Source organism: Mytilus galloprovincialis, chromosome 3 (genome assembly GCF_965363235.1).
Source record: "Mytilus galloprovincialis chromosome 3, xbMytGall1.hap1.1, whole genome shotgun sequence".
NCBI lineage: Eukaryota > Metazoa > Mollusca > Bivalvia > Mytilida > Mytilidae > Mytilus > Mytilus galloprovincialis.
The window spans coordinates 74,094,294-74,107,166 of record NC_134840.1 but is presented as its reverse complement, the minus strand read 5'-3'; the positions used below and the strand labels follow the sequence as shown (position 1 = coordinate 74,107,166).

At 33.5% G+C, this 12,873-nt stretch overlaps 1 protein-coding gene across 1 annotated transcript; it reads right to left on the bottom strand.

The window, feature by feature from the left end:
• Nucleotides 1-1,368: 1,368 nt before the first annotated feature.
• Nucleotides 1,369-7,345, bottom strand: LOC143068906 (uncharacterized). Its single transcript, XM_076243270.1, has 4 exons — nucleotides 3,084-7,345; nucleotides 2,569-2,669; nucleotides 2,074-2,208; nucleotides 1,369-1,614 (listed from the first exon to the last, which is right to left on the bottom strand). Exons 1-4 carry the CDS (start codon nucleotides 7,053-7,055, stop codon nucleotides 1,434-1,436), a joined length of 4,389 nt encoding a protein of 1,462 aa, XP_076099385.1. The 5' UTR covers nucleotides 7,056-7,345; the 3' UTR covers nucleotides 1,369-1,433.
• Nucleotides 7,346-12,873: the final 5,528 nt, after the last annotated feature.

Genomic DNA, 12,873 nt, shown 5'->3' with positions numbered 1-12,873 from the left:
CACCTCACAACCATTCAATACATAGAATATAGTTTTCTTATTGCTTATACTTTCTAAGAAACAGACTTAACCATGAAAACTAATTACTGACTTATGAATCCTGAAAATGAGGTCAGGGTCAGATGAATCATGCCAGGTGGACATGTATAGCTTGATACCTCAATACAACAAATATATTTGACCAAATGCATATAATTAAAGAAAAACAGACCAAAACACAAAACTTAACACTGAGCAATGAACTGTGAAAATGAGATCAAGGCAAATACCTGCGAGACTGTCATGTACATCCTAAATATTTCTATGCACCAAATAAAGTTGACCTATTGCATATAGCATTGGATAAAAAAAAACATAACTTAACCAATGAACCATGAAAATTAGGTCAAGGTCAAATGACACCTACCAGCTAGACATGTACACCTTACAATCATCCCATACACCAAATATAGGAGATCTAGTGCATACAGTATAAGAAAAACAGACAAAAACTTAACTATAACCACTGAACTATGAAAATGAGGTCAAGGTCTTATGACCCCTGCCAGTAGACATGTACACCTTACAGTCCTTCCATACACCGAATATACTAGACTTATAGCTTATTGTATCTGAAATATGGAACTTTACCTTATTCACTGATACATAAAATGAGGTCAATGTCAAGTGAAAACTGTCTGACGGGTATGAGGACCTTACAAGGTATGCACATACCAAATATAGTTATCGTGTTGACCATAATAAGAAAGAAAATTAACATTACAAACATTCCTAACTTTTTTTTTAAAATAGTCACTAAACCATGAAAATGAGATAAAGGACCACGGACATGTGAGACGATAACGTCGTAACATGAGGCATCTATATACAAAGTATTTAGCATCAAAGTTTTCCAACTTCTAAAATATATAACTTTTAAGAATTGAGCTAATGCCGCCGTAGCCGCCACAGGATCACTATCCCTATACCGAGCTTTCTGCAACCAAAATTGCATGCTCGACAACAAACCACATTGTATTTATCGTCTTATTTGTCATTGTATATTGAATTTATTTTTCTGTTCATTTATTTCAGGAGAAGCAATACAAGTGTGCGGATTGTGGAAAGGACTATGTCCACAAAAAGGACCTACAGATACACATCAAGGCAAAACACTTACAACAGAAATTTGCATGCAAGGAGTGTGGAACCAGCTTTTCTTATAAAAGATCTTTAAGAAGACATGAACAGGCAGAACACATGGCCAAGTGTTTAGTGTGTATAATCTGTAACATTTCATATAAATACAGATCCAATTATAAGAGACACATGACAAAAAAACATTAAATAATGTACATAAAATATGCATTAAATAACAGATAACGAAATTGACATGTGTGTTTTTTTTTTAATTTTCATTCCAGATTCAATTGGACAGCAGCAATTAATTTTTTTTAATCTATATTGTCATCAGAAATTCCATATCGTCTATGCGCTAATATCTTTTCCTCATTTGTCTTGTGGTGAGATCGTGCTTCTTCTGCGCCTCTACTAGGGACACCAAATGAAGAAATTCTTCCACATTTTCTTTTGGGATTAACAGATTTTCTTTCAGGGAGATCAAAATGGTTTGATCTGTAATATACATAAAAACATCATACATTTGAGGGATAAATATTATTTCATTCGATTACATCAATCATATAGTTTAATGGCAGTATTATTAATACCCATTTCAATAGAAAATAAGTAAATCCGATCACCAGCTGACAAAATGTTATCCGCTTGTACACAATTCTGTTAATGACTAATGAAGTTCAAAAACTTCAAAACTTTTTAGTTCTCAATTTTGCCTATGAATATCATTGCAATCAATTACTGTACACTTGACATCGATTTTGTGTTTTAACTTTGGACTGCATACATTGTCATACATAACACATCATACGGATAGTTTATACGGAAATGTAGTAAAAGGAAAATCACAAAAAACCTCTGAGGTTTTTTAAACCAGAAAGTCTCTAATCAAATGGCAAAATCAGAAGCTCAAGAATATCAAACGAATGGATAACTCCTGTCATATACCTGACTTACTTTATTTTAATGGTACGAGTATTGAAACAGTTGTAAAACTCAGTTTCTTCCATTTCTCCATCGGCGCTACAGTTTTGACTGAGACTTTGTTCTGGATAAACTCTTGTTTTCTTGGAGGTCTTCATATAAAATTTTCTACAATGAAATGTTAAATATAATGACAGGGAATGCTGTTCATAGTATTGCAAATACAATTAACAACTATCAAAATATACACCAAAATGAAGATAAGACAATCATGTGCCTGAGAGTAGATCTTCCTATAATTTACAATTTAAATAATTCAAATATGATATTTAGTATAATGTACATAATAAGCACTGAATAGTTGAACATTTAGAGAGATTAACGACAAGCATGGTCTAATAAATCTATCAACAGAGAAAAATTTATAAATGGTTAAATAAAAATATACAAAATTATTTCATCATTGAGATATATGAGACAATAGTGCATTTGACGATAAAACTGAGCACATTATAGCGTTTAGATCACCTGTTAGAATCCATTCGTTGACTGAACAAACACACTGCTGCACCTAAAGCTGTTGGTATATCATCTGGTCTCAACACACCAGTCCCCTTTGGATCATAGTCCTAAAAAAATATAATTTTGTATTAAGTTGTCCATTAAAAACAATTATCTAAATATAACGAAGTACTTTTATATGATATTTATAATTATTGAAATCTTCAGTAAATGGTTACACAATACTTATCCAAATACTAACCGTACGCTGATCATTTCAATATTAACCAATCGAATATTGAACAGTCTGTTTTTATAATATTTTCAAGCTATAATCCAAAATAGCAAATTCGTCAAACTTGACTAAAGATTACATGTCTCATGATCAACGGCTCATTTTCAAATCATCGTACACAATAATTAAAGTTAGCCATATATATAGTCCATAACAATGTTTTCTGTTCATTTTTCAATGTATGATCAATGGCAGTTGTCATGAATTTTAATTTTTAATGTCAGTTAAACATAATTTTCATATTTACCTGAAACCCTGAAAAAAATGTTTCTGAGTCCAGGCTGGTAACAGATCTTTGGTTATAACTTCCTTCTTGTACCATTCCATACAGCTGCAATCGCCTGTCAATGTTGCTCAGTATCCCTTCAAACTGGGCCATTGGAAGAGAGGCTACATATGCTCCTGGCGGCGGAAAGTGTCCAACATGTAAATATGGCAGTAATTTATCCCTCATCGCTAGCAAGCATTCAATACGTTTCTCTATACACATACCACCCTCATCGATAGCTGCATACCAATTTCGAATCAGTCTACACCATTCAGCCTCTGTATAATCTCCATTTTTTATCATTTCAAATTGTACTTTTTCGCTGAAAGTGGTCTGCGCATAGGAATTTTTTTGTCTGTCACGAAGTTCCTTAGCTATCTCCAATGATAGACCTGTGCCGTTTTCTGTGCAATTCCCAGCTACTTTCCACCAAGCTTCACTGCTGACTCCCATACCAGAAATACCTTTAGAACAACATCTTGCCCTGTTATTGACAAACAGATGATGAGGATCTATAATAGGCTGGATCATTTGGCCCTTTGCTATCATCGGTTGTGCGTACCATCGATGAATTTCATATTGTAGTCCATTTTCCGTTTCCATATTCCATGACCCATTAAAAGGGTTTTCACTTTCCCATTCATTTAGTGCACTTCGAAAGTTTAATTGTGCAAATGCAACATTAACTGCTGAAATTGGCCATTTCTTTATCTTGTACATAACGAGTGCCTTTAATGATTTCGGATTGGTTGTTCTAACAGGAGATGTATTGGACCCATCGCCATATAGCTTGCACACTAATTTTACTAATGCTGGTTTCAACATCTTTGAATATAACACCAGAGTCTCGGTAACACCTGCAATTACTTTCAATTCTGCTGACGTAAAGGATTTTTTTATAGTCTCTGCATTTGCAAAGCATTGCTTGAAACATTCAAACGAGACTTGCACCCATTTTGTCCCCTCATCTGATGATGCAATCAGCGATATTATTAACGTTTCAAAGTCAATATCCTCTGGTTTGTAGTCAGTTTCATTTGCAAGTGATATCTCATTGTTATTTGCATCATCTGTTACAGCTTTACATGGTTGTCTAAGAATTTCGAGCATGGACTCATCCAATTCGGATACAATCTCAATCGGAATGTATTGCAAAATATCCAGGTGGGCAGTCTTTAGGTTATCATCTGATGCTATTTCTGTTTCGACATTCTTGACTTTTGACTGTGAAGCCTGAATTACTTTGCTGATATTCTTCCCAGATAGAGTTTTTGTTACTTCTTCTTTCTTACTTATTGTTATCATTGAGTTTGCAGATTTATGAATATCAAAATGTTCAAACAGATCTTTAGACGTTGATATAGACGGCAACTTGTTCAGGTTCAATAAAGTAGTCAATTTAATAGCTTTGTCGGTCCTTTTTACCTGATCCCAGAACTGCTTCATGAAACGACAGATTGTAAGAGGTCGGCCACAGTCGTCGGAAACCGCCAACTCAAGAAATTGCCCATCGAAGGCGATTGCCTTAACATTTAAATTTCGATTTGAACATTCTACCAACGACATGTCTAGTAATTTTCGAACACAACACATTGAAAGACTGTATCCAGAAAGAGCATATTGGATAGGAACTGCATAATTTGCTGTGTCAAAGTCATCAGAGGTCTTGCGTTCAAGATCGGAAACAACAGTCAGCAAAATCTCTTTTGCTGGCTTGCGCAAAGTTTGGTAGGCATCATTCAACGCAGTACACGTTTTATCCACTACAATTGTAAGTGTGTCCAAAGAAGTGTTCAATGACGGCAACGTCGTCATACTGTCGTCTTTAGTGTGATATCCGTATACATTATCATAATCATCAGTAGACTCACAACTACACTGGACGCTTAACAACGAAGGAAACTCGGCAACGAATGAAGATGTTGTTGCATACTCTTTCAAATCGGCTAGCAACTCTTTCTGTTCTGGTTTATTTCTCGTAGGCCTTGTTGCATCCACTTTACCATACAGTTCCGAAGTAGAATCCCATACCTTACCCCATAAATCATCATTCATAGTGCCTTCAATGAAGGTTGTGCTTCCTGGATTGTAACTCAAGTAACAGAACTTTAAACTTTGTTTGGCTTTCAGTTGACTTAAAACTTGAGTTGAGTAGTACACGGGTATCTCGTAGTGTAAATCAGTAGTTCTTTCCTTATTTGGAATCGGACATTTAATTTCAAATGCTACTTTATTTTCACCCATATGATCAATACCACTGCCATCACCACTAATTATGGCATAGGAATCTCCAATCGGAAGAATCTTACAACCATCTTCCCTATATTGCAACTGAGGAAAGTAGACAGGTATGATCTTCCCAACTAGTGTTCCTATTGCATTTATTTCCTGGGCTGTACCGTAATCGAAAAGCTGCTGCAGTTTTGAAGACACCGGAACTTCAACACCACGATACACTTTGTCGTAATGTGTTTGCTGTTCTTTCAGAGTGCCCAATCCTATAGCACGGAACAATGTACTACCAGTTACTCGACTACCTGCTCTCAAGTTTTTCCAGTTATCACTTCTTTGTTTTATGCTGTCTGACGTTTCGGCATTTATCTCGAGGTCTGTTGTAAGATGCTTCAAACATATATAATTAGTTTGATTATCTAGATGAACTTTTGTCCCACATCCTATTACATAGTCTGCAGCTGTGCCATTAATGCACGCAACAACAAAGCCAAGATTGTCAATACAGTTTAACAGATCCTTTATTGTTGACTGTGAGTGAATAATTTTTGTCTTGCAAAAACTTATCGCTGGTGCGAGTTTACTATCTTTCCAGTCACCTTCTACTTGTTTCATCAGGTTTGTCAATCCTAACTTCTTTTTCACAATTAGCTCCCTTAAGTCTTTAATGCGGATGCTTAGGTTTGTGATCGATATAAGAATTGCTTGTTTCATTGTTAAAATATTGTCCTTGTCTAAATCAGTAATATTTATTGTGTTATCTATTGAGTTTGTTTCTGTGATGTCTTTTACTTCTTTCAGAGTGTTTAGTTCTATTTCAAGATTTGTTTTACGGTCAGACAGAGTTGGGGGATTTTCAAACCCGCACAAATCTTCATCACCAAGTACACCTAAACCACATGCCAACTTTTTACCATCTATCGACAGTTTGACATCTTGACCAGTTTTATTCTTTGTGAAGGCATCCAGTGATGTATGTAACATTTCAGTTTTTTCGGCATCTGCCAGAAAACTAACACATTCTCTTGACAATACTGGATCCGATGGAACTGCAAAATTTATTTTGCATTCAGTTGGTTTGACTGGTGTGTTTTCAGCGGATATTCCTTGTGCTTTATAACCTCTAAAAAAGTTAACTCCTTTACCCTTGAATAGTTTTTTAATAGTAATCCAGAATGCCAGCGTTTCTGGAACATATCTTGTAGAGTATATTGTTGACTGGGAATAGAATCTTCCGACATCCAGTAACAAATGAAAAGCAATATTTTCAGTTAATATTCCATTAGATATGGATTTCAATACGGAAATGAAGTCTTCGTATCTCCCAATCTCTTTTAGTTTTGCTTCAATATTTGGCAATATATCATAAAGTTCATTGTTTAATTCCGTTTGACACCCTTCTTCGATATAATCGTCACTCACTTTCAAATTTGAGGAACACCTTTTGAAAGATATGGTTTGTTCTTCTAAATTTATATTTGGCTTATAACCTTTTCCTAACATCATTTTAAGTTTTGTGACTTCAACTCCGAAATGTACGGACCGATATGCAGTATGACCAGTGTTTTCATCCAAAACTTTCTTCCTAAAACTAAATGTTTGTGGACCAACATGATTGTCTATAGTGTGTATTAAAATGCTGTCTACACTAGATGAGGTGAACTTGCAAGTGGAAAATTGATAACACATGTACGTATCTGAAATAAAAAAAAAAACCATCTGCAATGGTAGTTGAAACGATATAATATAAATGGGTGTTCATCCGTTGCCTTTTTGGCATTTTTAAAAAGCTGTATTTATTATATAAAATTAATAGGAATCTCAGAAATAAAAAAAATCCTTTGGCTTGTAGTTGGATGCTACATATGACGAACCATGTATTTGAAGCACGTCTTATTTTTGTCTACCTTTAGGATAATGTTGTCTTATAAATACGTCTTACACCAATACGATTAATTATTTGATTCAAAAAAGGTAATACAAATACGGATATTTCTTAGAAATGACGGTTATACTATTAAAGGTACGGTCATCCTTTCGTAATTACGGTCATCCTTTCGAAATTACGGTCATCATTTTACCAATTACGGTCATCCTTGTTTTATGTTACGGTCATCTTGAAAATATTTTGATTATGATTTACGGTCATCTTAACGATTTTTTCAAATCGAATTTCCCGTTTCATGCACATTTCTCGGAAGTAATTAGTGATTTTCGAGTGATTCTTTTATAAATTTACATCGTTTCAATGTATGATTTGTAAAGAAAATGATATAGAAACACTTTAACAGACAATAAAAATACTGACCTAATTTTTCAGCTGACATCTTGGGATGACCGTGAATGCAGTTACGGTCATCAGCTTTACCCCAGTGAGGGTAGTATCTCGAAGTTTTATGAGAATGTTGAGAATTATGTAAATATAACTATTTTTCATGTGCATAGTTTTCCTGTCGTTCAGCTCCAACCCCCCTTTATATAGGTCTTTAAACAGTAGTTTGCATTCATGAAAGATGAGGTCAATAAAATACGTTCCCGTCTTTCTTCTCTAATATACATGTATATGGTGTATATGGTGTTTTCTTTTTTCTTCTAATCGTAGTTTTTGTTCGTTTTGTAGTTTTCTTTTTACATCCACATATTGTTTTCTTTATTGAACATTCTTTTGACGGTATGAAGAAATAATTTTGATGAAATCACAAAGTTTCAAAAAAATAAAGGAATATGTGTTCGTTCTATATTCACAAAGCCTTTATCTCTTAAAGAAACCGTGATTATGTATTTAAATTTCGTCTTACGTAATTGCTTTTGTTTTCAAACTTCTTGCATTTGTGAAAAAAACCTTAACATACTGCCACAATGTTCTCATTTTGCAACACGTATTTTATCCCATTGACAATATCATGTGAAAAAACTCAGGAAAACGACGAAAATACGAAGAGTAAACAAATTAAAACAAAGAAAACTGAGGTCTAGTAACACAAACCACACACAATACCGGAGTTGATCTCCTGTGTTCAAGAAGGATGAGCATATTCTGATCCACATGTGGCAGCCGTCGTGTTGCACATTGTCAGTACAAATCCGGTCATACGGCTTTATCTTATTCGATGAAGAGAGGAAGGGATTGCGCTGGGTAACGACAATTTGAACACATCGTCGTCATCTGTGAAGCGGATATATTCCTTAACTGTTTACCAACTCGTGATGGCGTACGTAACATTTTCGATGGAATGAATTGAACTTCACCATTAAAAAAAAAAGGAAAACATACAACATCGAGTTTCAAAAGAACGAAAATTAACAACAGTTCTTGTCTTGATAGGATTATAATAAAACAAAACGTATCAAAAAGTAAAATTACAAAACAAAACGAACTCCAAGGATATTCAAAACGGCAAGTCAAATATTAAAATCGAATTGAAATCAACTGTCATATTCGTGCTTGAAACAAGCATTTCGTTATGTAGTAAATGGTTGATTAAAACTGGTTTCATAGCTAGCTAAATCTCTCACTTGTACGACAGTCATGCCTTGCAGCTCCGAAGCTTCAACATTTACGAATTTTGCTGCTTTCTTTGAAATTACATTTCATAACTGTGGATTCATTATTATTCGTAGGGTATGCATTTTCGTATAGCTGAACCACGAATTTAAATGTCAACAAATTACAAATATTTTATACACTTATGTGCAAACTTTTGCTAAATCACGAATTTAAGTATCAATGAAAATATATATTTTTCACAATCCAAGAAAATTGTTACCCACGAAAATAAATGAATCAACAGTTTCTAAATTTGTTGTCCGATAATAAAGAAAATGCGATTAAATAATTAAAAAAAATACTTTACACTTCAATAGCATCAGAATATTAAAACCAATATTTTAGGTCTCTTAAACTATTACTTTGTGAAAAACTACAACCACAATTACACCTAATACGGTATCACAGAAACGACTAGAATATGAAAAGAAGATGCGGTATGATTGCCAATTGATGTTTGTTTGATTGGAGGATCGATATGTCAACAAAAAAAATGTCTTATATGGGTATTATTATGAATCTTTATTGACTGATTTTTGTACTATAAAGCAGAATTAATAAAAACATAGACAAAATGAACAAGCCTCAAAGTCCAGTAACTTCAATGAGTGCGTGTATTTCATATATCCCAATGAACATGAAATTAAGAAAGCGAGTCTGATTCTTATTTAGATTTGTCGGTGTACGACTTCAAACTAGGATCTAAGGTCAACGAGAGAATTTTATACTTCATATAATCATTGTCTATTTTCCATTTCTTTGCAGTAAAATACCCTTTGTCCCACCAATGGAGTCGTTACGCATGTGGATATTCTCCTTTCACGGATTTTACTTAAATGTTGGGAAGCTCCTGATGCAAGAACAGCTCCAGCTGATTTGAGGACAACTGACTAAAATTGACATTCCACATGTTTAACGGTCACCTTCACGAATTTTGGTATGTGTCTCAAATCCCACGATACATATTTTTGTGGACTAATATTTTTATATACAAGAATTCGTCAGTTTTGTACAATAACCAATTGTATACCATCCCTAGTTTGATAATATAAATGAACATAGATTTGCTTGAGATGTTTTATTAAAAAGAATAGCGAAAAATAGATACAAGTATCTTGTCTTGGAGAGGGATAAATCCTACTTTGTAAAGAATCACCCTGATTCAAAAAAAAATTTCTCTAAAACTGACATTATCAAGATGCTTTATTTCTTGATTGACAACATATTTGTTACGTTTGGATGACTTGTTTTTCAACAGACTATCGGCGTTCTAATTGTGCCCCTCCGCTTGCCGACTTGTTTCTTTATTATTATGAGACTGACTTCATACAGAAACTTAGGAAGGAAGATAAGAAGTAAGCAATATCGTTTAACTTTATTTACCGTTATAAAGATGATGTTCTCTCACTGAATAACTCAAAATTTGGTGATTAGGTTGAAAGCATCTTTCCAATCGAACTAGAGATAAAGGATACACCAGATACAGTTAATTCTGCCTCATACATTGACCTACATCTAGAAATTGACAATGAGAGTCGGTTGAAAACTTAACGACAGCAGATATGATTTCAGCTTCCCAATTGTGAACTTTTCATTCTATGTAGCAACATTTTAGCATCGCCTGCATACGGAGTATATATCTCCCAATTGATACGATATTCAAGGGCTTGTATATCCTATCATGATTTCCTATTTAGAGAGTTGCTGCTCAGAGGGAAGCTATTTAACCAAGAGTTCCAAATAGTGAAGTTGAAATCATTCCTTTTAAAGTTTTACGGAAACGCCATCACGAGTTGGTTGACCGTTATGTAATAACCGTTTCACAGATTATATCGGATATGTTCCTCATGTCGTATGTGACCTACCGAATTAAACTATTTACCGGGTTTGTAATTACATGAGCAACACGACGGGTACCACATATTGAGTAGGATCTGCTGAGATCACCCCAAGTTTTTGGTAAGGTTCGTGTTGCTTAGTCTTCAGTTTTCTATGTTGGGTCTTGTGTACTATTATTTGTCTGTTTGTCTTTTTATTTTTTAGCCATGGCGTTGTCAGTTTATTGAGTCTATGAATTTGACTGTCTCTCTGGTATCTTTCGCCCCTCTTTTATCATATATATTTTAGCTTGAAGTAGTTTTGTCAACGTCGTCTATTGGAAAGTAAATAATTTTTAAAGCCACTTTATACATGAAGCCCTGTCGATCAATCATATAAATGAAATCTGTAATATACAAATCCTATAAGAATTATTAGTGTGCCAATATTCAAACTTTTAACTTAATTATCAAAACTAAAACTATCAATTATTTTTTTTTAATTTAGTGTCAAAATGGCCCTGTTTGTTAACATTTTAACTTTAATCATGTAATAATAGGGTTGACTTGAAATACAAAGGATTTTCTACCTCAGAAATAGATTACCTTAGCTGTATTTGGCAAAACTTTTAGGAATTTTTGTGCTCAATTCTCTTCAACTTCGTAATTTATTTTACCTTTATAACTTTTTTGGATTCGAGCGTCACTGATGAGTCTTTTGTAGACGAAACGCGCGTCTGGCGTAAATACCAAATGTATTCCTGGAGTCGGTTTCACAAAAAAACGTACGACTAAGATTGGCCATAAGTATACTGAATTGTTCATGACTGACGACCAATCTTAGTCTTAAGTCTAAAATCGACTTCAGGTATTTATGATGAGTTTAATTTCAGCAAAAAGAGTTCGGGTTTTATAATTATCTACGTTGCTTCAAAATGGATTGGGAATGCGGAGAATAATATAAGGTAAAGTGCCTTTTACTTTATATTTTTTATATATTATTTTTTAAAATCACCTGACCAATGTATTAAAATAAATATCAATTCCCAAAAAGAATGCAAATATCTAAAATATTCAACTCATGACAAAACAAACTGATAATACAAAGCAATTTTTACTCGAGTTAATGTGTAATTCGATAACTCATTTAATATTTTTCTATATTTGAATTAGTTATTTTATAAATCTGAAAAACTGCATTTTTTAAACGATTCAAAGGACTTTACAAGAATGACATTTCAGTGAAATAGAGTATAAAATTAACAGTCTTGCCAATAATTTATTATAGCCAACCAAGGTAACAGTTCAGTGTTTCTATTATTTCTGTTGTCTCGTTTTTTTCCTTTGATAGTTGATGTGGTTTTTTTTACATATGTAAATATATATTTGAGTAAAAGTAATAATAATGTCCCATACAATTATGAGGATGATGATAAAATCCTTTTAAAACGATTTTAAGAAATTGCGACCCTTGAAAAATGAAACGAAGACGTTATAATTGTCATGCATCCAAGACGCTTTTCTGGATTTACTTCATCAATAACGCTTAAACCAAATATTTGAAAGCCAAGGGTCTACATGTATAACAGAAATAGTTATCGTAACAAAACCATGAACTGAAGCATTGTGATAAAACTCAAGGAAACGCCTTTATCGTATAGTTTGATTAATAAACATAGCTTTATTTTGACATTTAAATTAACAAAAATATTTTCTAATGCGTAATCTTCAAATTGATCTATTTATAATTTTTTTTTAACCTGCGACATGTATATCGCGAAAAGGAGACAACGCGATACTAGATTCCATCTTCGTCGGTAATGTTAACATCAAGGTTGAGTTAGAGGTTAAAGTTTGTAGACAACAATAAACTATTCATATCTTTATGGAATTTATGAAATATGGACAGAAGTTGTTATTTTATAACCATAAGACGGTATTGAGATTCAAATTTTGAAATCTTTATTTTAATTTTTCCGTATTTTTTATTGGATTTTTTTACAGTGAAAATAAACATCCCAGCTATCCCGATTCGAAATCCAGAGATAAATAAATTCATAGGAGGTGACCTTTGTTATCATGCTGTTTTCATTTGATAATTGAAAGCTTCTTTTTGTAAATTTATTGTGATGTAATAGCGTAAACCGAACATTTTGTATAAAGAGTAGAAGCG